The sequence below is a fragment of the Corvus cornix genome, chromosome 14 (genome assembly GCF_000738735.6).
Source record: "Corvus cornix cornix isolate S_Up_H32 chromosome 14, ASM73873v5, whole genome shotgun sequence".
NCBI classification, from domain to species: Eukaryota; Metazoa; Chordata; class Aves; order Passeriformes; family Corvidae; genus Corvus; species Corvus cornix.
The window spans coordinates 3497753-3525247 of record NC_046344.1 but is presented as its reverse complement, the minus strand read 5'-3'; the positions used below and the strand labels follow the sequence as shown (position 1 = coordinate 3525247).

Below are 27495 nucleotides of genomic sequence, written 5' to 3'. Positions count from 1 at the left end.
ACAGGGATAGAGCGGGGGACAGGGACACAGAGGGGACAAGGACAGAGATAGAAGGGGGGGACCGAACCGGAGTGAGGGGACAGGGCTAGGACAGGGGACGAGGGCGGAGCGGGGTGACAGCCGCCTCCGCCGCGTCCCGGGCCCCTCGGCCGAGCGCGGGGAGGCGGGCGGAGGGCTCAGAGGGCTGAGCCGGTACCGGCAGCGGGGACCCGCTGCTGTATCACGGGGAACGAGCGGTGCAAAGCTGGGAAAAGCCCGCGGGTGGTGGGAGGGCTGAGGGGAACGGGAAGGCAGCAGCGCCGGAGGCTCCGTGCCCGGCCACTTTCACATGTATCACTTCCCCTGCTGCTTTTTCTCTGGAGGGATCAAACAGCACGGGCAGGAAGTCGCCAGTTTCTGTAACAGCGTTATATACTTTTTAGAGTTTATTTATGTTAGCTAATGTGTATATACATTGTGTTCATATTGTGCTTACATGTACTTTACACAACCTCATGTTTTTGTTCTCTATTCTGGTGACTGCAAGGAACACACATCAAACCAAAAGGATTCTCAGGGCGCTTTTCTTGAGTGATCACACCGAATCTGAAGTGCAATAAACTACAGAACTAATTCAAATTATTCTTTTAAAATAGCCCTGTGTTTACCAGCAGAGTTTATTCTCTTGTTATGCTTCTCCTAGCTTGACTGTGATCTTTCGGAGTCCCGTTTCACCCTTTATTCTATGGGAACCACGGATGTGAATTTCCTGGGAACAGAAGGAATACAAGCGTGCATCGGAGTATTCTTGACAGCACGTGCTGGTCTATGGCTGAGTCCCAGCTGTGACCACACTCCTCATGGCCTTCCATAGAGGTGCTTCTGGGTGTGATGGCTTTGCTCTAAATACCCACGGACAGAGCTGGTGCGCTGCCCTTCCCGAGCTGTGGGTGCACAGCAGGGCTGGCGGCTCCCGTGCCACAGACAGCGCTGCGGTGCGCCTGCCTTGGCTCAGCAGCCTGTCCCTGGCGGCCAGCTCATCATCCATGATGGTCAGGACAGGTTTCATGGCCAGGTTGTCCTCTGTGCCCAAGCCATCCTTCCTGGCCAGGCCAGATGTCATAGCCAGGCTATTGTCCTTCATGACCATGCCCATCCTTCATGACCATGCCCATCCTTCATGGCCATGCCCATCCTTCATGGTCTGGCCACTTTACACATCCAGGCTGTCCTTCGTGGCCAGGCTTGTACTTAATGGCCAGGCCACTGTCCATTGTGGCCAGGCCCGTCTTCCCCGGCCAGCCTGGCGGTGCGGAGCAGCCAGGCCAGGTCCTTCCATCCCCTGTGGGTGCGTGCGGTTCGGAGCGGGTCCGTGCGGTGCGGGTTCGGAGCGGAGGGGTCCGTGCGGTTCGGAGTAGAGGGGTCGGTCCGGTTCGGGGCGGAGGGGTTCGTGCGGTTCGGAGTAGAGGGGTCGGTGCCACTCGGAGCGGAGGGGTCGGTCCGGTTCGGGGCGGAGGGGTCCGTGCCGCCTCTCGGCGGAGGCGGCGGTGGAGGCCGCGCCCGCCGGTGAGTGACGGTGGCGGCACTTCCTGCGGGCGAGCGGCGGCGGAGCCGGAGCCTTTGTGCGGGAGCGGGAGGAGGGTCCCCGCGGCGCCCCGCGGCCCCGGGCGGGCGGGCAGGAGCGGAGGCGGCGGCGGCTGCAGTGCGGATACCGGCGGGGGAGCGGCTTCCCCCGCCTCCAGCGCCGGCAAGGACAGAGGAGGCGCCGCCGCTCAGCCGGCTCCGGTCACCAGGTATTTACCGGCCCCTCCGTTCCCCGGGCCCGGCCGGGCGCGGAGCGGGTGCGGCGGGACCGGGGCAGGGACAGGGACAGGGGCGGCAGAATGGCCCGGCCGGGCTCGGAGCGCTTCCCCGGAGCTCGGAACCGCCCGGGGCCTGCCCCGCACAGCCCCGCACAGCCCCGGCCGCCCCCCGGCATGCACAGAGCCGGGCAGAGCGGCCGGGGCCGGGGTAAAGCTGCCCTGGCGTTCTGGGCTCGTAACGGAGGGGTCACAACCTCGCTGGGGGAAAGAAGGAGGGTTTGGGGCTGTTCTCTCCCCGTGTCACCGAACTTCCCTTTGGAGGGCTCACTTCCCTTCGGGGGGCTCTGCCCGCTCCTCCCCAGTTTCCCCGGGGCCGCGAAGGGTCGCTGGCTGGGAAAGGGAGAGATGCTAAAATTGTCCAAAAATCTCTGTAGCAGAAAGCTGGGTTTCTGGTGACAGGAGGGGGTCCTCATGGGGAGAGAAAAGCAAGGCTTTACGCCGTCATTTAATAGTGTCTTTGGAACTCCTTACCTCGTATGGTTAATTTCACCGGTTTGTTGTTTTTTTTCTAAAGATTGATCACTATCTAGGAGTTAAAATCCTCTTTTTGTACTTAGTGGGATGTTGACCATACAAAGATGACACTGTTCAGCATTTCCACGTACAGCCCCAGAACATTAAGACATTCAAATTCAATAGGTCCTGAATAGGCAACAGGCAATATTAAAACGTTTTTCCTCCTTCAGCTCTCTCTGACAAAGGATTTGGGAACTGTCTCTTATCTCTTTCTTGCACCATTTTCTTACCTAGGTCGTGTTTTCTGTTTACAAGCCTGAAGATGGCTGCTGCTGCTTCCTGCAATGTGGAAGAAGATGAGAGCCTGAAGGGATGTGAACTCTATGTTCAGAAACACAACATCCAACAGATTTTAAAAGAATGCATTGTAAACCTCTGTATAGCAAAGCCAGATCGACCCATGAAGTTCCTCAGAGAACACTTTGAAAAATTAGAAAAGGTCAGTGGTTTTCAGGTGACTTTACGTTTCATTTATAAAATGAAAAAGATTGTGTAAAGATTTCAAATGTTTTGGTACATTTCTTTCTTTCAAATTTTAAATGATCGCGCAACTGTGAAAATGCAAAGTGTTAAAAGAAAAACCCCCAACCCTTCATTTGTGGATGTCTAACCTAACATTGGCTATTGTTTAGAAATTTTTGTGCATAACACCAAGATTATAATATCTCATCAAACTGCACTTGTTAAAAATGACCCAAACTGTGAGCATACTTTGTGTTGTGAGACATGGTATCCTGAACTTTCATCTCTTGGAAGAAGCTGCCTGTGCGTGCAAAAGATGCTGTTCCCTGTCTATTCCAGTGTCCGGTGGTGGGGTTTTCCCTTCCCCTAAAACTGAACAAAATCAGGGAACCAGCAAGTTGTCAAAATCTATTTAATTTCACTGCTCTTCCTGTCTGCAGTGCCTATCCTGTGATTCTCTGATGAGGGATGCATTAAGAGAGACCTCACTTACTGTGACTGTTTTCAAAAGCAGTGTAGAGAGAGGGAAACATTTTAGAATGTTCCCAGACAAATTCTTTCTAAAGCCTGCAGGTGTCTTTGCAGGAAGAGCACGTTGTGTGAGCAAGTGTTGTTGTAAGACTAAGAGATAAGGTTTAGTAGTTTCTTCCTTCAGGAGTGAATAATACCTAAGGCTGGTATATTACCAGTGATGTAAAACATTTAATACATCCCACTCTGCTTTTCAGATGCATTTTTCTATAGGTAAGTATATGCCAAATTCAGGTAGTTTTAAAAAAATGCAAACATTGCATTTTGGTGGCAGCCTGGGATATCAGAGAGGGGCACAAAGTACAAGATGGTTTTTAATTGTAATGCTTATTATGGAAAAGAAACAGTCTCTTAATTCTCTATATTCTAAACTTCTGACAGCTAAGACCCATTTCCAGAGAGTTGAAATTGTTGAATTTCTGTTACTGAGTTGTGAATTATTATCCATCGTAACCTGGAATTTTGGACTTCTTGAAAAGAAGGATAAACACCATTCTTGAAAAAAAAAAAAAAAAAAAGTTAAAATATGCTGTGGTATTATGGAATGTGCTCCATTCCTAGAGGGATTTCTTCAGGAGTTGTACTGGGAGAGTTTGGCTTTGTTGATGTTAACACAGTACACAGACCTGAGACAGGGGGGCAGTTCCTACCCTTGAGAAATTACACCTTCTTTCATGTGATCTCCTATTATTTCCCAAAGAACAGCAGATACCAGAATGCTGTAGGACATCAATCAGGATGCCAGCACGGGAGCTGATGGATATCACTTGTCTCAAAATGGAAGATGATTTAGAAGCATCAAGGCATCAGCTGCAGGGAATATTGTGCTTGCTGTGGGAGGACACAATCTTGGCACTGCCTCTCTAGAGCAGCCTGGGGGCCAAGCCTGCTGAGCCTGGAGGCTTTAGGCTGCTTCTGGAGGTTTCCAGCACTGTAATTCTTGCTCCTACAGAAGTCTGACTCTCTTGCTGCCCAACCATCTCCGAGGACTTCCTTGGGATGAATTGCACTGTGAAGGATTTTCTGCTGTAGGATAATATTTTGACTTAGTTGGTTGCACGAGAACAGTTGAAGGAAGACTTCTAAAGATAGAGAATTCTTTCAATAAGTTTTATCCTGTTTTTATGCACTTGTCATATACAGGTAGTTTGAGGAATCCTAATGGAATTGTGAATTTAGCAACTGTTCATTAGATTTTTGTAAATGTGCAATACTGACACATCACATTTGCTATTAGCTCCTTGAATTTTGGTCCTTTTTAGGCAGAGGAGTGAAAATCTTTGGGTTTAAGCATGATTTTCTAAACAAAGTCATGCATTTTTCCACCTAAGTGTCATATTTTGGGATTATTTTCCAAACTCATTAAGCTAAACAACACGTTCCAGTGAAGAGAGCAGTAGAAGAGCAGTTTATCTGTCAAAAAAATCATGTGGGAAGTTTAGAGATGAAGTGTAGGATATTTTTCAAGTGGTTAAAAAATGGGCTTGTAGAAAACAAGTAGAGCTTGATCCACGTCAATGTACTGGAGCTACCTCAGAGGTTAATAAAAAAAAAAGTGTGTTTAATTTTGCTAATTCTTAACTTCATCTCATAAAATCAACTCATAAAAGCAAGATTTATTATGATATGCAAGATCAGAGCAGATCATAAATGCTTTTCACCTTCTGATGACATCAGAGTTGGGTCCACTGCCTCCTTCAGCCTGCTGCTAAATGAAAATGGGCTGGGGACTAACCCCTGACCCCCACACAGTAACTGGCTCCAGGTATCATTCTTAGGTCTAACACGTCTGGGAGCAGGTTTGTTTTGGCAGGAATTGGTACGAGCAGCTGAGAGCAGAGCCAGGGAATGAGGTAATGCTTGAGGGATGGGGATTGTCTTGGGCTAATGTTCAGCTCCATGGCTGGGCCACTCTTGATTCACAGCATGGACATGGCCTGAGGGGGCTGTAAAGGGAGAACATGAATAAATACTCGTGAATAAAGTGCTGGATACTGAGGTTTGATGCTTAATGTTTGATTCTGAAGGAGTGCCAATGTTAGACACCCCCTAATGCCTTTCTAACTTTGCAGCTTATTTGTATCAAGTACAATATAAAAAATCATAACTCTTAAAATAATTGTGGGAGAACTTTAATACACATTTTCTGTTCACTTAATACTGGCAGGACCTGCTTAAGTTGCCAGTAATTGCTGGGAAGCAGCCTATGTTTCTATATTCTGAAGTTTGCAAGTCACTTTTATATGCTGTGACCGATGGACTTCAAGATGACATCTACTCTGATCACATTAACAGTTACTTTGTGAAAATCTGTAACATGCCCTTGAGCACAGAAAATAGTTGAAAACAGTTTAGATAATTTAGATTTTAAAGCCTGTGATGTTTCCTTTGAACGATCTGTTTTACGTTTCCCTGTGACTGTGTAGACCTTGGTGGATGGAGTGAGGAAAACCTTTCCCTTAGGGATTGTAACTGGGTTTTTTGGGAGTGAGGGAATAGATGTTAGCTAAGAGACTGTGGCATTATTTTAACAGCTGTAATTAAGTCCTGTTTACTTGAGGACTAAAGAAGGCATAGCAGAAAAAACATGGAACCCATATTTTATCTCTGGTTGTTGTTTTATGCGAAAAAGTTAATTACTGGGAGATTACTGGCAATGTTTTTGTGTTTTCAGCCATACCGAGACTGCAAAAATTTCATAGTGTCAGGCTGTTTAGAACCATGATTATATGATCAAAGGTGGAGTTGTCTTGCCAGGCTAAGCTCAACTGTTCCACAGCAGAGAATTAGGACAAAGAGCAGAACTAATGAAGAAAATGGCACAAAAGAAGAGGAAGCAGCAGGAACCTGCAGGATGTGTTAAGGCATTGCCGAGGGCTTTGCTGAAGCCATTTGCATGTGAGATATTTCAGAGCAGGGCTGTGCTAGCTGAGCTGGGCTTTGCTGGTACCTTCTGGACCTGAGCTCCCTCCCGGCCCCTTCTGCTGCGCTCAGCACGTTCAGGAAACACTGCCTTGCTCTAAAAAAAGTACAGTCTGTAGATCGGCAGTGTTCTTATGGATCCGGGCTGACGCCGCATTGTCTTACGGTACCATGGGAAAGAGAATTTGGGGGAAACGTGAACTCAAGAATCCGCAATGAATTAACGCAGAAGGCGCTGCCTCTGGCGGCCCCGGGCAGGACAGCGCAAGGCGTGACAGCTCTGCCGGGAGCTGGCCTTGAAGAGAAAGTGTGTAATAAACCACAAATGCGTCCTCGGTTAGTAAAATACACTTTATTTCCTTTCCATAGGGGGTTTCAGAACTAAAGGTGTTCGAGCATCAAAATCGGAGCACCAGGCTTTTCTTCTGCAAGAGTATTCTCTCCTAGTGTTTGTATTTTACCACAGAAAGGAGCTCTTCAATCAGTAATTTCCACCAGAACCTGTCTAAACCAATGAAATTTATTCTTAAAAGTATGGGTTATTATTATGCAAAGTATAGCTCATTCCTTTCAGATAAGCTGGGGAGAGGCTAGGGATTAGAAGCAAAATCACATGGAGAAACAACTACAGAAAAAATGCATTAACTAAGCAGTTTTGTAGAGCCTAAAAAGACAAATATTTCTGTATTGTTTCAAGCTTGCAGAGCAGTTGGGTGGTATCTCCTTGGTGGTCAGAATTGTTGGTGAAGCATGCAGGAACATACCTGAGATGCTGATGGAAACAACAGTGGGAGCACCAGGTGCCCTTGCTGTGTGACTGCACTTCTGAGCAGGCTTGTCCAGCCTCTGCTCCTGCCTCTCCTGTGATATCAGTACTGGGAAGAGCTGGATGAAAATCAGCTCAGGTGGGACCTCTGTGATTGCCAGAGTCAGCCCCAGGCAGTGTTGTGAGAGGTGACAGTTTTCTTGGAAGAGGCAAAGGAAAACGAGGTGAATTTTTAAAGTCCCCTCAGGCAAACTTTCCTACATGCAGGAGGCTGAGGGAAGGGTTGAGGATGAAGGGAATAAGAGCAGAAAGAGAAAAAGCTTTTTCCTAAGAAATAAAATTAGTTATAAGCAAGCCCATGCTCTTATGAGCCTGTGTGGAGCATGTTAGAGCTGAGATCCCTGCTTACTTTTTGTCCACAAGTGTGAGTAGCTTTCCCAGTCCCAAAGTCAAAACCTAACAAAAACAGAGTGCAATGATGGAACACAGAGGGAATTCTGCTTGGAAGCTGTCTTTGTTTCACATCTCAAGCTCCCCTGTCTTACATTCATCAGGTTACTTAATCCACTCTTCTGTGGGCTTGTCTCTTACACAAGCTATGTGTGCATACATTGTTACTTGGCTGGATTTTAATCAGAAGTGTTGGCTATGATTCTCTTTGATTATATAAGCTTTTAAGTATCAAAAATAGGGTCTGTGTTTTGTAACATAACCTCTCACTGCTGTGAGGCGTATGTAGGGAAGAGGTGGTGATGGGTTGAGATGCTGAAGACGCTGGTGGTGGGGAAGACAGGAAGTGTGAACAAATTGCAGGAGGTAAAACAATGGCAGTGAAGGGTATGAGGAAGGTCAGCGATGCAGCTGAGTGTCATCAGAGTAGGCAGAGCTTTGGCAGGCCAATTTTGCCTAGATTGGAAATTGGGAATGAACTGAGATGGATGGATCTGGGAGGATGCAGAAATAGTAATCAAAGTGGAGGATAACTATGGAGTGGGTAAATACCTTGGCAGGATTGTAGGGAGTGGATGTTAAGAGATATTTCTTAGAAGTGCTGTGGAAGAAAGCATTGTTCATGGTGCATGGTAGCATGTACCAGGGGGAAGGCAGTGGAACAACAGTTGGGATTGTGTGAATAACAAGGCTGAATGATCATAAAGATTGTCAGTTGTGGCAAAGATAAGACTGGAAAGAACATTAACATCTCCCAGATTTTCCCTGCTTTTAGTGATGGCATCAGTCACTCCTGTGCTTCCAGCAAAGCAAAGTACTTTGCCTTTGGCCTTTATTGGTTGTTATAAATCATCAGTCTCCAGGAGTAGTGCGGGGTGTTAGAAACCCTGCTGGATTGAGAGCATCTCCTCTGGGTCAATTCCAGTGCAAAGGGAGATTAGTTACCTGTGCATGAACTTTCCTGCACATTTTCTGTGAATAATCCAGGTCTGTCAGTCAGAAAAGTTTATGAATGTGCCTGAGGGGAAAAAAAATCATTTAGAGTGTAGTTGGTGGTGTTGTTTTAGAATTCAATGAATACATTGTAGGAGGCAGAGCAGAGATACTGAGCTTTGATATCAAATGTCTGACTTGCTTTTAAAGGTCTTCTTGGGATGTTGTTGTAAGGCTGCACAGTGATTTGGAGCCTCCTTAGGTGCTTTCCTTCCTTCAGCTCATCTGAGTTTTCAGGTAGTGACAAAGCCTGAAAGGAGAGACTGAGAGAGGAAGTGAACTTCTGTTTAGAAATGCTCCAGCTGATAGGGAAAAAAGCTTCTGGCTCAGGAAGTGTGTGTGCTCTTCAGCAGTGGTCTGAAAGGAAGGGTAAACCTAAAAACTGTCTCATCATTGTGGCTGCCTCACTTGCAGTGCTTAAACTCATAAAGAACTCATGGAAACATAGTCTGAGAGAGATGCTGAAGACAGCATGCTAAATTCCTGTGGTGTAGGTTCTGGGTGTGGGGTCCAGTCGGGACGGCCGGACGTAGACGGTAACGGATGGAGACGAGAGATCTCTATAGGCAGGTCTCGGGACACAGCCGGTTTATTGTAAAGGGCGTGGGTATTGGGGCACTGCTCAGAGCTGCTAGACTCAGCTCTGAGCAGGCCCAAGAGAGCAAGAGAGTGAACGGGTGAGAGAGAGAGAGAGGGTGTAAGAGCAAGAGTAGAAGTGGAAGAGAGAAGTATGAGAAAGTCTGAAGTAGAAGTGAAGAGAGAATGAGAATGTCTGAAGTCCTGGTTACAATACAATAAATCATCTTCTGTACTGAATATTCTAATTGTCACTAACCAATCTAATACAAGATACAAATCCTATAGCATTTACATACAGCCTATAAGAGTTCTTATATTACCATAGAGTGTTACATCTTAACTTCTAAAAACTACTCTTTGGACCCCTTCTGCTGAGCTAGTAGGGTCTGCTCTGACCCTTGGACCTGCCTGCTAGCAGAGGGTATTGTTCAATCAAAAGGGGATTACTTCAGTGGCCATACCATTGTTTTCTAGTTGTTTAGTAACTAAGACATGGTATTTCAAAAGTGGCTTTCATTTCGATGTTGCCTGTAGTTTTCATATTCCCAAAATCTTTTGTCAGGCAATCATATTTCCAAGGCTTTCCTGTTTCATCTTCCCCAACACTGTGGTTTATACCTCAGCCTCTTGTAGCTGAAAGCAGACATTCAAAAGATAAATTGGTCACTGCAATTGTATTTATTGGTTCTTCTTCCTTTCAATTTGAGGCAATGATCAAAGGCAGTTACACTGTCTTGCAGTTGTGTCTTCCATGTGTTTTCTCATTTGAAGGTGGACATAATTGGGCAATATGATTATGGTTTATCAGTGCCATCCAAAGAGAGAGAGAAAGAGATATCACTTGTTGTCATGACAACAAAAGATGATGAGGTGTTTACTTGAATCTGAATTCTGCACAGGGATTCACATCAAGCCGCGTCTGAAGATCAGTGTTTGAAGAACTCTTCTTGAGACAGTTCATTCCTCCTTTCAAACATTTGCTGTGTTTGTGCAGTTTTACCCCAGGATATGTGGAAGACGTCTTTCTGAAAGCTCAGCCCAGGACAGAGCAAATGCTTTTATTTCCAAAAGGCACGCTCTAGCTCAGGAATGGGGATCCTTCCCAGACTACAAATAGCGGCGTGTGGAAAAGCCAGCCAGTCAACTGCCTGCTGTTTATATAAAAGGAGTTTGTAGTGAAGAGACTTCCTTTTAAAATGAATCACACCGTAACTCACTTTTATAATCCTTTAATATCTTTTTGGCTTCTAAAAGTATTTAAGAGCATGCTTTGTAGTATTAATTTTATCTCACTGAGCTTTCTTTTGTATATAAATCTGTGCTGGGGCAGGGGAGATATTATTTATTAATTCCTTGGAAGTGGCTTTTATGCAATGTGTACTGAAAAAGAAGAGTGTGTTTTATATTCAAATGGGCAAACTACTACTCTTCTCTCTGAGTAAATATGCTGTGTATAAAAAGACCTGTGTAAATGCTGCACACCATTAGTTACCGGACTGCCCTCTTGTTGCACTTGCCTTTTAGTTAAATTTCAGCTGTCATTCTTCAGAAAGGTCTTCACTACTTTTCAGTTAAGCCCATGAAGAAGGTGCATTTGGTTGTGTTCATTTAATATAATCAGAGACCATGAACACTGTCAGGGATGCATAAACTGCAATAGTCAGTAATGTTATTTGAAATTCTTCAGTCATAGCTTTCATTTTTAAACACTAGATATTAAATATAATGGTAATATATAGCACATGTTTTTATTTGAAATATTTTGCTTGATTGTAATTAAGGAATCTTGAGACAGAGAGAAGTAGGGAAGAAGTTGATGAGAATGCTGATTTGCAGTTCTTACACAATAGGAAAATCTAGCTGAGTAATTTTTTACATATCTAGTGCTGCTATTTGAAATTTGAATGGGAAATGAAAAAGTTTCAGTGAGGATTCAATACATCTGAAATTCTGTTTTTTGGTTACAGCACCGAGCTCAGCTGTATTGTGGCCTGGGGATTTTGGAGCTGTAAACCAATTTTAAAACCCAACTGATCTCAGAAAGAACTTGGCACTTTTTGAGGCAGGTCAGGATCTTGAGAAGTCAGATCTTTAGCCAGCCCTCTGCATTTTATCTCTGAGCTTGTCTCCTAAATATTTCAGTGGTGCCTTCTTCAAAACAAGAATGTGTGACTTGTTACTTTGAGTCATGCAGCACGGGAAATACTGTTCAGTTATTTATTTCAAGTAGCAATAGTGCACCAAAGACTCGTGTCAGAGGTTAACGAGAAGGGCAGTGTCAGTGATGGTGCAGGAAGAAACTGGAATAAGACCAGAAAAGGCAAGTGGCATGACTAGATTTGCTGTAAACATCAATGACAAAACATATATTAATCATTCATTTTTCTTGTAAGCTTAGAAGTTGTGAGCTTGTGCCAGTTTTCTGTAGTGCCCTTTTCTGGTGCCATACCTCATGAGCTGTGGATAACTCACTTCCTCTGTCAGTGAGACCAGCTGGTGATGTTGGTGATCTGCCACTCGTGCTGGTGCTCCCAAATGCTCCCTCCTCCACTGACTCCTGTCCTAGCTCTAAATGGAAAGTCTCACTGGAAATTTCCTGTAGGACAGAGGCCAGGTTCTGGCATCCCTGTCAAAGGAATGTTGGGTTATGGGGTTTGCAAGGATCTCAGCGTTGCTGTGTTTTCTTTTGGGTAGCCTGCAGTGCTGCTGAGCTGAGTTGTCTGAAAAATACTGGGGTTGTTCAGGGAGTCGTGGGATGATGGCCATGTGTACATCCCTCAACAAAACACTGGGGTTACCAGGCTGTGGGGTTTGCCTACACAGAGGAGATGACAGCAGATGAAACACCGGGCTGCTGCTGCACCAGCCAGCTTGCCTTCTTGCAGTGCCTGTGTCCTCCTGCTCATGCCCTCTGGTTTCCTGTGCCAGGGAACAGAACATATGGCCCACCCCATCTCTGGCTCTCCCCTGGGTGAGTGAAGATTAGAGTGAGCCAGCCTAGAAGGCTCTGGTGAAGCAGCAGAGGCAGTCTGTTGTGGTGTGGCTGAGGGGTGCCAGGGGGTGAGAAGGAGGTCTGGCTCTGAGCAGACAGGCCCCCGTTCCTCTGGCTGACAGACATGGATGATGCAAAGGAAATTTTACTCCTTTATGCTTTCCCTCACATCCCAGGAAGCTGAGGGACAGAACGTGGGGCTCTGGGAATATACTATAATTATGGGTAATCTGGTTTGTCTCTGTCCTTTGGAAGTCAAAATCAGTGTATGAATTGACAGTTTTGCAACTCTGACCTCCTTTCTTGAAGGTTTTCTGTACTGTTTCCTACTCTTGCTACTCTCTCTTCAGGGATTCCCCTTCCTATTTTCTTCTCTGTTCCACAAGCATGAAATTTGGAGAATAACCTCCGTATTGGCCAGCTGGTGCTGTGCCAGCAATCATCTTTCATAGTCCTCTGGAGCCTACCTTGGATCTTACTTGCTTGGAAGGAGTCCCTTTGATTATAAATCAGTTGTATGGCAGAAATTCTGGAGTAGGGAGCATCTTTGTTGTTTGTGGTGATAGTAAGCTTGCAAAGCAGAGCAAGATGAAGAAACTTATCTAATACATCAGCGTGTGACTTCTGTCAAGTTGTCTGTACAGGAGACAACGACATGTACAAGCCAACTGAGAAAATAACAGCTGTGATGTTGGAGAGTAAGCAAAAGAGGTTTGTTCTTCTATCTCAGCCAGGAGTAGCTGCAAAGATACGCCTGCACTTTGTATACAGTGGTTGCCATGATGTGTAAGAAAGAGTTGAACAGGTCGAGCCCTGGGGTGATGGTGCTTGTACACACATTGTAGTTGATGCTACTCTCATTAAATTTGTAATTTGCTTTCAGCAGTGCAAATTGACAGTCACCCAAAGGTAGAAGTGAAGGGGTTGCCGATAGTCATAAAAGAAGGGCAAATTGACTGTATCCGTGGGTAAGAGATGCTTTACTGTCTCTTTTTGCCTTGCAGGAAGAATGCAAGCAAATACTGGCTCGGCAGAAATCCAGCTCCCAGTCGGATTCTCACGACGATGAGATCTCCCCTCCGCCTCCCAACCCGGTGGTGAAGGCGCGGCGCAGGAGGGGGGGGGTCAGTGCTGAGGTGTACACTGAGGAAGATGCTGTTTCCTACGTCAGGAAGGTAACGTGGGACCGATCTCTCTGCTTCTGAGATGTACAATATGATCGAGTGACTCAGATTTTGTCCCTAATTTGGACTCCTGGGCCAGCCTGGAGGATGGTGTCTTAATGCTGGCATGAGCAGGGCCTGAGCATCTTCACACTCAAGTTCTTTCAGTCTCCTTGACTGAGGGCTTTCCCCAGTGGGATTTCAGCAGTCGCTGTTCCTTCCTTTTTGAGATGCGCTGCTCATCTCTTTCCCTGTCTAACAGAGTCAGTAATTCTCATTTTCTTGATAGCCACTGACTTCAGCATCTTCTGAGTTGGGCCAGAACCTCACATTATTGGAAGACAGCTTTTCTATTGCTTCATTTCCTGTTTGTTTGGGGGTTTTTTTGTTTTTGTTTTTTTTGTTTCCGAAAGTCAGTTCTGCCTCAAGTTTTCTTTAATCTAAGTCATTTAGGTTTCCTAGACCACTCAGGCACGTTTCCCTTGTTGATTGGGTACCACTTAACCCACTGAATTTTGGAAGTCTGTTGACCATACTTGGGTGATTTTGTGTGACCATTGTCTTTGAAGAAATACTATCCCAAGTTAGGTAATTTCTTCACTAGGAGCTCTAATTTGGGCTTCTTTCTTTTTAACTGCCTTTTTCACAAAAATATCTAGCTATGTTATATCTTTGATATCTCTTAATAACTCTGCAATTTTTTTTGAAACTGGCTAAAGCTTTCAAAGATTATTAAAAGAGAGACATTACAATAGCATATGTCATGTTTGTTTAGGGAGCCAGGCTCAAAATATATTTCATAAGGTTGACAGATGCTACTAATGTGCTTTTGTGCACGCCTGGAGTAGCTTTAACTCAAAGAGCTTTTTCTTTATGGCAATGCATTTTGTCAGTCACTGCTTTTTGGCAGAATGCTTCTTGCATTTGCAGTCAGATGTGCTTTTGTCATCTGCTTATGATACAAGTTCACTGGCTGCTCTGGGGATTTCTGTCCCAAGAAAAAAAGAGTTAGGAGAGCCATTCATCCTAAGAACAAGTGTGTAAGAGTATTCTTGTGCCAGTTAGATAATGTTTGCAAGTGTGTGGTAAATTTTAACAGCACTGTGGTCAAGCTGTTAATGAATGCCCTGCGCTGTTAAAAACTTGTGTGAAACTTCAAAAGCTACTTTAAAACCCTTTTCTTTCTGTGCATTTTGCAATATCCCCCTAAAAAACTTCCATGAAGAGATCACTTTTGTTTCTGCTTATTATGGGTTCCATCTGACTCTTCTGAAAATCAAAGGAAACATCCCTTCCCACCCCCTGAGTAATTCTTTAATGTTTATAATGGAACCTGAAGTAAACTTTGTTTTTTTCATTTCTCTCAGTGAGTCCTGACAGTAGCATGAGTAGGCAAGAACCAGAAGCAGCAATACAGATCATGCTCTGTGTGTTCTGTGACTAGCCCTGTTACGATTTTAATTTCCTAGGAACTGACTGAACTTAAATAATAATAATTTAGGGGATAGTTTCTTGTAAAGCTACAGATGCTGGAAGGAATACAGAACTAGCACTGGGAGGATTTGTGTCAGTGCTTTGTTTTCTGCCATAAGCAAATGAATCCCATGGTGAATCCCATGGATGTGTGTTGGTGACAGATTTCTAGAATACAGAAATAAAAGGAGACACTGAAAGGACAAATTATGGAACAGATTTAAAAGGGCAAAAAACAAGGCAAAGGTATTGTTAGACTATTGCAAACAGATGGAGTTTTAGATGGTAGTCAGAACCTCTGGCTTGAATTCAGGTGTTGGATAGAAACACATCTGGGTCATAAGCCAGTTTGAAGGACCCCTTGAAGGGGTGAGCTAGAGCATGAGTAGTGCTAGAGGCAGTGAAATGAGTTATGTCCCTGGAGAGAAAATCAAAAGAGATTTAGCTTTGTGATTTGAGCAAGCACATGGCACAGCTCCATTCTGGGGAAGATCTCTGTGGAGGGTTAGTTCATCCTTGATCGAGAGAAAGCAATATTTGTCAACACATCTTGACATAAGACAGTTAACAACTAACAGAACAGGAATCTAGCTCTAAAGAGAGTTATCAGCTTGAAGAGAACACTCAGTGATTATTTGGAAGAGTGATGTAAGAAATTGTCAAGTGATTCTTCCCAGCATTTGATTTTGGTCAGATGCCTGGTTACACCTAAAGAACCTCTCCTGTGTTTTCTGTGTCCCTGCCCCAACAAACCCCCAAAGCCTTGTGGCTTTCTCTGCTGCAAATTTACACTGAGAAAGGCTAGTCTGTGCTATTTCATAATCAGACAGGAAGGCTGGAGTTGAATATCTTGGTGATCTGATTATTTACCCTTTTGGCTCATCTGCAGTAAGCTGAGCAGCTGGGGTATTCTTAATAGAGCAAGGGTTCAGGCCTGCAGTTCAATCCCGTGTTCCTCTGATAGGGTAAAAACCAAGACTAAGATACTGGCTGAATTTAATTCTGAGAAACTGAAACTTTTAGATAAATTAGGTTAGGTTTCACTCTGATACAAACATGCAGTTTGTACATGTGTACTTCTCTAGACTCAATTTGAGTAATCTAATGACTGCAGCAGTCAGTACAAGTGAGGTCTGAGGCCAGAGTTTAACTTTAGATCTTCACAGTGCAGTGTTTTCCCTGTGACATAAATGTTGATAATTTTTTGTGAGAACTGGTTCTACATCAGCTTTCCCCTTTGAGACATCCTTCTTTTGGTTGGATGGGTAGTACCTTGCCTTTCCAGGATGAGGGAAGGAAAGCACCTACACATCAACATATGTAGTAACTTAAGACAGACAGATACACTATTTCAATCATAAGAAAATGTGAAAGATAAATGCCCCTTACCAGACCTTTGTTGTGGAGTAATTGAAAGACAAACAGATGTTGATTTTCAGATTGAGTAAGGATTATTTAACCCTTAAAACTGCTGTGCTTGATTCTGTCCTGTTACAATGAAACTATTAAGGAAAATCACATTACTAAAGACAATGAATATCTTTGACAGGTCATAATTTTGTTACAAATTTCTTGTGTCTCTCGTAATCTTGGAGTCTCTGATAGAAGAAGATACTTGGCAAATACAGAGATACATTATCTATTGATATTTTACCTAAATGCTTAACAAAATGGAAAGCCTAACTTTCCAAAGTGGAAATACTCCTGAATCTCAACTTTTATTTTGAGCAAATTCCTGCACAACAGGACTTTTGACATCTTTCCAGTTAACAATTAAAGACCTCTTCATTCTCAAATGCAAATTCTTCTTGTCTGCCATGAAACCAAGGCACAGGATTTTGACTCAAGTGGGCCTATCAGGAGCTTGGTTCCTTATACCACAGCCAGTACTGAAAAATATGGTGTAATCAACACATTCTTACCTTTTTCCTAAAGAAATGTTGCTATTTCCACAGTTTTAAAAGTAGGTTGCTTTTGATGTTGTTTGGAGGGAAGAGTAATACAAAATACATTTTCCTCAGTCCAAGGGATGTGAAAGGAGGCTACACAGTTGCCAGTACCTGCTAATTATAGTATTTGATGGATATCCTTCTCCCCAGTCATCCCTGATCTTATATTTCCTTTCTGAGTGTCATTTTGAAAACAAAAATTCTTATCCTCACATTATCAAACCTGTAATTTATTACTTTCTTAGTGGCTTTATATTATAGCCTAATCCTGTCTCAGTGCCTGAAATCAAATTGCATCCATTTTCTAGATTAGTGGAGTTTTCTGTAGATGTCACGATTTGTGGAGAAATACAACCAGGCATATAATTAGCCTTCATTCTTTTCTCTACAGGTTATTCCAAAGGACTATAAAACTATGACTGCTCTGGCAAAGGCCATCTCCAAGAACGTGCTCTTTGCTCATCTTGATGACAATGAACGAAGGTATGAGGTGCTTTATGATTTAAGGGAATCCATAGCTTGGTGTGAGGACAAGAAATAAGATTCCATTTCAACTCAGGGTTCACAACTGCTCTCACCAATGCATTTGAGTCACACTAGATGCACCCTCCAACATGCTCATGGTATTATGACAGAGGGTAAAACCACAAGGTAAAAAAGGGCAAGAACAGGTTAGAATGTATTCAGACATATTTAATATTTGCAGAACAGTTGGGCCTGATAAAATTTATTCTATTCTTTAATTAGCTAAAGCAATCTCAGAAGCATTTGTCATTAAGGAATTAGCTAAAGCAATCTCAGAAGCTTTTGTCATTACTTCTGAAAGTCAGGGAAGACAGGCCAAGTGCTGAATAAGTGGGAAAGAAAAAGCATAATGTCTGTAAAGAGATGAAAGAGAATGACAGGTATATTATTTTGTTCTTGGAAAAGCTGGAACAAACAAATGATGTATAAGCACCCAAAGGAGACCAAGGAGTTCAGTAACAGCCTATGTGACTTTTAAAGCCTTGAAAGTGTCTTTCCAGAACTGATAGCAAGTTGTACAGATGGGGGAGGCACAGAGAAGGCCAGACAGTTCAACTTCCAGTAATGTTTTTGACATTAATGTTTATGATGGTTTAATAAAAAAATCCAGGGAAGTGTGTCTTCGGTGAAACCAGTGTGGAGCCTGTGCAAAACAGAATTGTACCAAACAGCAGTTATCAGTGGTCCATCATTCCAGTGGAAAGGTAACTTGAAGGGGTTGTTCTGCTTTCCTCATTATTGTCATTAGTAGCCTCGGTGGAACAGACTATGAGTGTTGAATTTTTAGCTGACATGAAGATGGGAACGGCTGCTAAAACACTGGGAGACAAGGGCAGAATTCAGAATTATGCTGACAGGTTGAAGGAATGTTCTAGGAAAAGCAGGATGGATTGACACTGAACCGAGTGCAGAGAAGTATTCCTTAGGCAGGAAGAACACCTTTGTAACTATAAGACAGTTTTGCAGTTTTGGTAGTTCCTTGAAAAACTACGTGGAGCTTATTGTGACTCATGGTCTGAATAACAGTAACTAATGTCAAGCTTTTTTTGAAAATACTAATGTTTTACTGGGGTAACTGAACAGAACATGCAAGATGTCCCAGTGTTGGAAAGATTTCAGCTGGAACACAGTGTCCAGTTTGGGCACTGCACTTCAAGGATAAACAGATGGAGGAAGTTCATGGAAGAGCAGTGGGAATGATCACAGACCTAGACAACATCACTTCTGAAGAAAGAATGGGATTGCTTGGCCTGCAGAGTGAAAGCTGGAGCAGAGGGATGCAATAATAGCTTATAATTGCATGTGAATAATGCTGTATGAGGGTTAAACTGCTCTGTGGGCCAGAGGGTAAAGAACAACAAATTTAAAGTGCAGCAGGAGAGAGTCAAGTCAGATCCAAGAAGAGGTCTCTGACTGCTTGGGTAGGTTGTGGAGTCTCCACCACTTGAGGCCATTAAGGACGGATTAGACTGTGGTCTGCCAGGAATGACAAGCATCAGTCCTGCCTTGCAGCAGATAAGGCTCAGGAACTCATCACCAACCCCACTTTTCTGTGCTTCCATGGTTAGAAAGGACAAAAACTTTCTCTACACTGATGGTTTTAGTCCTGGCAGAACATGAGCAGCACAGTCCTTCAGTCCTACTCAAACACTTGCAGCCAAAGCACATTCCAAGTGCGCAGATTTTGCTCCCTCTTGCAGATGTTTACACAGTTTAATTACTTTGCAATCTTAATGATATGGTAACATGCAGACTTCTGGAGTAATTAGAAGAGGATGAACTTTGCACATTTCTTCTAGCTTTTTCAGAGGAGAATTCTTGTACAGAACTGCTGTAAATCCTGATTATACTGTCAGCATGCTGATGTGACAGGCACTGGAAGGAGAGGTTTTAGGGCTGGAATAAGGACATTTCTGTAATATGTTATCAAAGTAGGGTGAGAGACAAACACTGAAGGGCAAGTGCTTTTTCTTGCACTGTGCTGATTGTACATCATGATCATGGTCTCTCCTATCCATTCCCTGTGTCCCATTTTCCTCTGTCCTGTCATGGATATGTGTTAGGAGTGAAGACACATGTGCAGGCTCCCAGGTGTGTGCTGCAGGTGTGTTGTAGACTCTTTGCTTTTGCAAACTATGGCTTGACCAGGTGTATTCTGCCTCTGCTGTCAAAAGATTTAGGAATTCCTGGATCATGTTCAGGTATAGACCATTTCCCTGCTCAGGGATGTGGCCAGGGGCCTCACTTGAGCCTCATGATGTGCACAGCAGGCTGTTGCTGACATGGGGAAAAAGAAAAGGAGCTCACCAGAAGGATGCATATTCTGCTCTGCAGACAAGATTGCAATGAAGGAATGAATTGAAATCATGCTCTTACCCTTGTCTGGTTGCATTTGTCAAGTGTGGAGAAGTCAACAAGTCAGAGCATACCATTGCCATCAGTTCCAGTCTGCATCTTCTTAATGTACATATGTAGTTGAGTAAAGCAAGTGGTAAATTACTTCATTTGGGCTCTTGGAATGGTGGAAAGATAGGTAAGGTTATTTTATTTTCTGTGCTGCAGTGGTGGTGTTTATTGGTTTGTGTTTGTTTTCCTCAGTGCTTTCTACACTGAAGATACTGTCATTGTTGCATCTAATTTCATGTTTGACCAAAATGTAGGAGGTGTTCAGGTGGGGGAAGGATGGACTAGCAATTTCTCATTTACCATGGATGACTCCTACATTTTCTCTTTCTTCAAAAAGATGTTTATGTTAGCCTGCTCTGACCTGTGTTGCATTTGCTGCTTGGCACCTCTGAAACTTAAACCCTTATTTATAAAGGCAGAGTGTAGCATATTATCTCCGTGCCAGATATTCCACATGAAGGGTTGATTGCATGAGAAGCCATGCTGAAGTTAAGCTAAACAGGTATCTTTTTGCACTGCTGTTGGAAATACTTTTCTTGAAGTCCTATTTTAGATCACATCTTTTCCTGTGCCATACTTTAAATGGAGCTGCCATCTATGTCCTACACACACACACAGAGTCTCTGGTGTAAAATTATAAGGAAAAATGCAATAAAAGGGAAATGCAACTGCAACAGTACCAAAAGCAGCAGAGCTAATTATCAGCAACTTTTGCCAAAATGTTCAAGAGTTGCTAACAGTGCAAAGAACAGTGCAGCTCTGCAAAGTGACGTGGCAGTCCAGTGTTTTCTCATGGGACTTGGTTAAACTCTGGAGTAAGGTCCTGGTTCTCTCCAAGCCAGTGGCCCATTACCTGAAGTGGGAATGTGGTTTTAGCTGTAAGGAGCTGCTGTTCTCATCTGAATAACCAGGAACGCACGGTTTGTCTTCAGGGGCCTGTGCTGTGGATCCTGATGGCTGGATGAGGGGAATTTCCTTGCTGATCTTATCCCTCCTGGTTCTAATGAGATCTCATGATTCAGGCCCATTCTGAAGATGATTTAGAGCTTGCATCAGCTTCCCCCCTTCTTTTGGTCAGTGCTGCTGGGGAGTTGTGCACGTGGGCGAGGCTGGCGAGGCCGGTGCGGTGCCGCCGCCTCCCTGCTGCTGCTCTGGCTCTGCAGCCACTGAAGGATTTCTGTCTGTGCACAGATAGAATTACACCCATAACTTGGCAGCCTTCTATTTCCTCTCCCACTCTTGGATATCCAGCAGATTAACGTCCTCTAAGGCCTCCTAGTTGTGAAATGGTGTATAAAGTCAAAACTGGGGACAAGGGGCCGGTCTGAGTGACCTTTTTCTAACCTCTTCTGATGAATCTCTTCTAACCCCACAGTGTAGCTATGAAGATTTTTTGTTGTTCATCATGTAATGCTGGGATACAAGTACACCCACTTGGCTCTGCTGTGATGTTGAATAGTAAAGGGGAATCAAGAGGAAAAAATTATTCATTTTTCTTCTGTGGATAAAAATAAAAAGTAACTTTTCATCATTTCATTGACAGGATGTTGTGTCTCTACTGGACAGGGCCAGCCACTGAGAGGGGGGCAGTGAGGAAGTTCAGAGGTGAGCTGCTGTGGGAATGGAGGCTGGACCCAAAGCTGATGATTGCCAAGGAGGAGAAGGAAATATAACTGAAATAACCAGTAGGAGAGAGAGCAGGGCTGAGAGCAGCAGGAGTGTCCCTCCTGCTTCCAGGATGTCACCAGTGCCAGTCTGCTCTGCTGAGTCATGAGCCCCATCTGTCAGTCCCTGTAAGAAGCTCAGTGGCCCCCTGACCACATAAAGAAGTGGAAAGGTTAAATGTTCTCCATATCTGTGCGTAAATGCTGTGTCAAACTTGTTCATCAAGGCATAAAGAGAGTAGATAAATGTTTAGCTAATGTAATTTTTGGAAGCACTTATTACTAATGTACAGGCAGCTGTAAGGCTTGCAACAGCTTTCAGAATACTTTTGTGTATTTTATTACTTGCATTATTAATAAATTGGTTTCTTTGAACAGTATAATGGTGTGAAACGGCTTTGAAAGCAAGAGGCACAAAATGGTATTTAATTCTTTTACTAAAATGTTGAGCTCTTCTAAAGGAATAAAAAAAGCACCAGCAAATGAACTTGAAGACAAAACTCCAGTATTTATTTCAGCAGTACACAGTGTTGCATTTACTCTTGTGTGTTTCCTGCATGGCAAAGGTAGGAGGATAAAGTGCATTTTTTAATATTTGTGCTTGTTGGGACCAAGATGTAAAGATGAGCATTGGCACTTTGCAGACCAAGTTCCTCAGCCTACTTACCATTTTTGTTGTCCTCAGCTCTCCCCAGTTGCTCCATGTCTTGCTTGTTTCTTTAAATTTTTCACGGCAATGGGATATTTTTGAGTGCTACTTAGAATGTGACCACTGGAATCAGTGGATCCTTTGCTGAAAAAGTTCTACTTTGGCCATGAATCCTCACCATGTATTTATGCAGTTGGTCACCCCTACCCTAATATTCTTAGCAGTTGTGTCTTTACTTAAGGATATTTATTTTCTTAGACCGTCTCTTCAATTTGTAATCATTTTACATCCTAAAGTTTTTTGAAGTGCTTGCAGCTCCATTGCAGCAAGGTATTGTCTTCAAATTCAGAAAACACATTTTTCATCTGGGTCAGTAGTGACTTGGGGTTTCTTTCAGTACAGGCATAATTTATCACGAGAAAAGTTGCTTTCCATAGCTACCATGTGAATTTTGGTGGTTGTCCTGTTATCTCATACTGAAATCTTCTTGAAACTTCTGGTGATTAGCGAATTTCAAGGACATTATTATTGCTATAAGCTTTATTCACTCCTACATAATACCATGTTTTATTAAACCTCTGGCTGCAGGCCAGCTGGAAAGTCTCATATATGTGGAAGAAACTTAAGATGGCACCACTCGGGAGCAAGATATTTTAGAAACAGGATGCCACAGCTATGACATATTCATTACACATCCTGTGTTTTCCTTGCATTTGTAACTCAACTCTTTTGTTAAGAAACAAACACAGATTAACTTCTGCCTGTGCTTTGTATATGCCTACAGCGTGCAGAACAGCGCAAGAAAAGTTCCCTTCCCATGATACTGCATTAGTATTTCTGTACCTCTACATGTTGCACTGAACACACGTGGGTGTTAAGGTGGGATATTTACTCTGACTGCCGTAGGTGTCTAAGTTTGGTGCTCAAAACACCTTAGAAAACTCAGGGTATGGTTTCACCACTGATTTAAGCTGAAGTCTGAGCTGGAGCCAAAGGATGAAGTGACAGTGAGTGCCAAACCTTGGCTGCATGCTCCTGTTGCTCTCATGGCCTGGTGAGCCAGAGCAGCTCTCTGAAAGGTGATCCTCCCCTGCAGGGTTATTTCCAGTCAGAGCAGGTCCTTCCTCCTGCCCTGTGCCTGGCTGCCAGAATGCTTTGGCAAGGGGAAGGAAGGAGTGGGCTGGGCAGGACCTCCTCTTTGGGCAGCAGCAGGGGCCCAAATCAAACAAAATGATGGCAAAACTGCACCTTAATTTCCTTTACTAGTCACTGGACAAGGCCAGAGGATGGAAATAGATGTGTGGATACCTCTTTAATGAGCCTTGCCAAGAATGCCTGAGATGTTGAGCTAAACCATTTGGAAGATGAGAGATGAAAAGACAGAATAAGAGATGAGAGAGAAATTGCACAGCGATGCACGGCAGAGTGGGGGCTGAGGGCTTTGTTGATCCATAACATGGCTTCCTTGAGTTACATTAGGATTTTGTGACCAGAGTTGGACAGGATTCTTCACCTTGCTTTTTGGGAATAGCAAAAGAGAGAGGAGATGCAGCATGATCCCAGTGTTGTGCAGAGGCACCCCTTGAAGGTTTGTAAAGGCGTGAATGCCCCACCTGTGCTGGAATTTAAGAGATTGTCAGCAGACAGTGGCAGCTTGGGGGCAGAGGAGGTGTGAATGTACAAGTTATATTATGCACATGTAGCAGGTTTGGTACCAAGAAGCTGGTGCAAAACCACACTGTGTGGGGCTTTTTTCTGATTGTCAGTGGTGTTGGATGATTGGCCTGTCCTGTGAATTCTACTTGTAAACAACTAAAAAGTGGAAACTCAAATTTACCAAGGCACGCTAAACAAAGCTTTTCCTTTTTGGGAAACACCAAGGTGTTTTCCAGGTAAACTGCCTGGTAGTCCAGCTTTTCTTTGTGCCTTTTGTGCCTTGTTTATGGCCTTCATTCCTCATGGTGTTTAAAAGTGTGTTGTTTAACTATGAGTGGTTCCATTGAGTTGCTGTGGATGTCAAAGGAGCTATTCATGTATTTAAGTGGAAGCACATTCAGTCTTCCTGAATCGGAGCTTGCCAATGAGGAATACTACTTAAACTAGAAAAAATTAGGGATTTTGGAGACAAGAATCTTCTGGCAGCAGAGATGGAAATGAAACCAGGTAGAGTTGCCCAGCTGTTTGGAAAATAAATGATCCAATTCTCCGTTGAAGGGTTAGCTGTGAATTTAGCACTGACTTTATTTTCCAGTACATCCGTCTCATTTGTCCAAGAATTATTGTCTTTAATTACCATTGTGGTGCCTGCAGGCAGCAGTCTTTAAATTAGTTATGCAAAGTTGTGCTCTCAGCAGTCATAAGGAGATTGTATCTGCTTTGGTATCAATCCCCTTACAACAGCCTGACAGCATCAGCAGACTGTACTTTTTGTGATGTCAGTATTTGGCTTGGTAGGTAGGTTACTCTCTTAAACAAAACTAAGAGCACACACATTTGGTATTTATGGATATTTTTATCTCGAGAAACAAATACTGTCAGTTCGTAGCTTTTTAGGGGCTGTGATTCACCCTCAGTGTTTTGTTAGACAGTTTATATTCTTCATCACAAATACTGGTGGCTCCATGCCTAATGGTGGTTATTTTTAATTCTGCATAAAGCACTGGTTTACATATGGGCAGTATGTCACCCATTCTGAAAAACAGAGTTAAATCAGAGAAGTTATTTACATAAATCCTTTTTAGATCTAGAAAAAATAGCCCAAGGCAAATAGTATTCATGCACACTCGTGAAACAATCTTGAGTCTAAACTTACCTCTCTCTATATAAAACAGAAAAATTATGACTACTGCTGAATTTAACAGGCCTTGTAAAATCTTTCTACTGCTGCAGTATATATGACCGTGCCTTTGTGTGCTTCTTTACACAACAATTAGCTGGCAGTGGCTCTGCAAATAAGTTACTCAATGCTAAGGCTTTCCAGAATTAAACATAAAGGTTGAAAAAAAGAACGTCCACTCTTCTCAGCAAGTCTTTGTCTTCTGCATCAGAGCAGCTGGAAGCAATAATTTGTCTTTGCGCAGGGACGAACAAGGTTTATTTCAACTAAAGCTCTCTAAAATGCTGCTTCCTTTCTCCCACCCCCCCCAGAAGGGTTGCAGATAACCTGTCAACAGTTACTCTTGCTCTCATGAGTCTTCATTAGGTGACTGATTCTGCAGCCTTGCATGGCTTTGAAAGCCTGGTGTCTTCAAGTGGGGTATGACCGGTACCGGCACTGGAGGATCAACTCTGTGATTAAGTTGCTTCGTTATGCATTTAGAGGAGGGTGTTCAAAGAGCTTAAAGGAACTGGATATTCCCACTGATTGATATATAGTGGGAAGTGAATGTTTAACTCCTACAAGGTTCTCTTGAAAATCCCCACCTTGCATTCTGAATGGTTCGACCTGTGCGTTTCCATGATGAGGTGACATCTGCTTGGTAACACCGTGTTTGGAGAGGCAGCAGCTGACCTTCAAACGAAAATATATCCTATAATACTGCAAGATTCAGTGGGGGGATTTTTTTACTGTATAGAAAGAGAGAATTCAGCTCAATAACCAGATGAAATTTCTCTGTCATTCCGGTGCACTTAATGGGAATACCAAGTGTAAGTTATTTGACTGTTAGGCTGCTAACTCTCTTTTAATGAAAAAACCCCTGACAAACCCAAACAATGACTTAGTTCTTGTTTTACAAGTTCCTTACTAAAGACTTTGACCTGAAGTACATCGCATCTTGTGAGGTAACAACTGGTCTATCATTGTCTTCGGAAAAAAGTAACAGTTGCTAAGATTTCGAGAAACAAAGATGGTCTTTGAATCAATTGGAACAGCTGTAAGAGACTGACACACCATGCACTGTCAGCTGCTAAATTCAGATATTCAGACTGCCCGAAATGGGATACTTTAACCCTTTGGCACCACCAGATTCCTTTTCTCTCTGTTTTTCTCTTTTAAAGAAGACAGAAAAAGGAATTGGGTTTTCAACTTGCTTTTTGCTTTCAGAAATTAAAAAGACCAAACAACACCCCTCCCCCCCCCGACTTTGTAGGGATTTGGGTTTTTTTGTATTTATTCAAGTTCTGATTTAGAAATCATCATCCAAAGACGTGCTTGTTGACAGCTGAAATTTGCATTAGAAAAGTACAATGTGCTTCTCTGTGTGGTGCATTAAAATGAAAATATAATAGTGCATATCCAAAAAACAACATCAGATGCTATTTTAAGGCACTCAACATCTTCCCAGTTTTGTGTATGGAGACTTTGTTTAGTTTAATGAAGCAGAATGAAGGTGAATTTTTCATATCTGTGAGGGCAAGGTAAGTGCTAGCAACGGTCTCTTTAACAGATGCGTGTTAGATCCATGCGAGATCCAAAAGCTGGTGGCTGAAGTTGGGCACATTCAGACTGGAAAAGTTTAGTTTTTCATTTTAGAGTAATCAGGGAACTGATCCATAATTTAAATTAGCTTGGGATGTGGCAGATTTTTCCATTGCTTGAAACCTTCAGATCAAACTTGGCTCTCTGCTCTTGCTGGTTCTTGCAGTACTTTTTCAAGTGCTCCAGAATATTGTGAGGGACTTTTTTCAAAGACGGCAAAATGTGATGACATGAAAATTTATTCCACTTCATGAAGAGTCAGCAGCCATCTCTTGTGAACAAAACACTTGTATGACATCGGTCCTCCTGAAAGCCAAGCTCTTACAGCTTGGAGCCCGACTGATTTTTGGATGTCTGAAACAGGCACATACTGGGACTCTTGTTAGGCTATTGTTTTAGTTCAGTTGCAAAGGTTGGGGGTTTATTTAGGAGCCTCTGAGATTTGGTAGCCAGTGTTAGATGATGTCAGGAAAGCTGTGCACAGCACGGCTCGTCCTGCTGCTGATGGAGAGGGTGAAGCACCCAGTGAGTGGTACCCAGAGCTCCACTGAGTGAGGAGCTCTGCTGCCCAGACCAGGAGCCCAGTGTTCAACACTGAACACAAGTGTCTCAGCACTGAGCACTCTTTTCTTGCCCAAACAGCCAAGCTTGTTCCTAAGCCATTTTCTTCAGTATTTCCCAGCAGTGCACGGTGATGGTTTCTTACAAAAACTCTTTTCCTGACCACATCTAACCTGTGTTCTTGTGCCCTGCACTCCTAGGTCCTGATCCTGTGCCATCTGAGTAATGAAAACATTGGCAATCATCATCACTGTTTGCAGGATCAAGTTTAGTTGATTCTTCTGTTTGTGGATATGACCATGTGAAAAAAATAGATTTGTACCATGACCCCAGAGGGTTTGAAAGTTCTTTGCTCATGTGAGTGAATGTCCTAAAGTAAAGGCTGAGACGTGAATTAAGTAATTTTCCAGATGTGATAATTGAGGTAAGCAGAATAAACTGCTCAGTCTAGAGCTTTAATTCTCATTAATAGGAAAACACTTTTCTGTCCTGGTAGTCTGTTATATATTTACAGTTACTACGAGGTACACATAAAGGCTAGAGCTCCTGATATCCCTCTCTGCATTTGTAATGAAAGACCAAGTCTGCTGTCATTAAGCCAAATTCCAGCTCTGTTTTCCACATCTTTGTATT

The 27495-nt window shown here is 43.4% G+C and overlaps 1 protein-coding gene across 1 annotated transcript in view; it reads left to right on the top strand.

Annotated features, from left to right (window-relative positions):
* The first annotated feature begins 1570 nt into the window (after positions 1-1570).
* Positions 1571-27495, top strand: part of PRKAR1B (protein kinase cAMP-dependent type I regulatory subunit beta) — a 92820-nt gene continuing 66895 nt past the window's right edge. The window contains exons 1-4 of the mRNA XM_039560327.1: positions 1571-1772; positions 2592-2796; positions 13057-13227; positions 17029-17120. Of these exons, the coding sequence (XP_039416261.1) occupies positions 2620-2796; positions 13057-13227; positions 17029-17120 (440 nt within the window). The 5' untranslated portion in view covers positions 1571-1772; positions 2592-2619. The remainder of the gene's footprint in view (positions 1773-2591; positions 2797-13056; positions 13228-17028; positions 17121-27495) is intronic.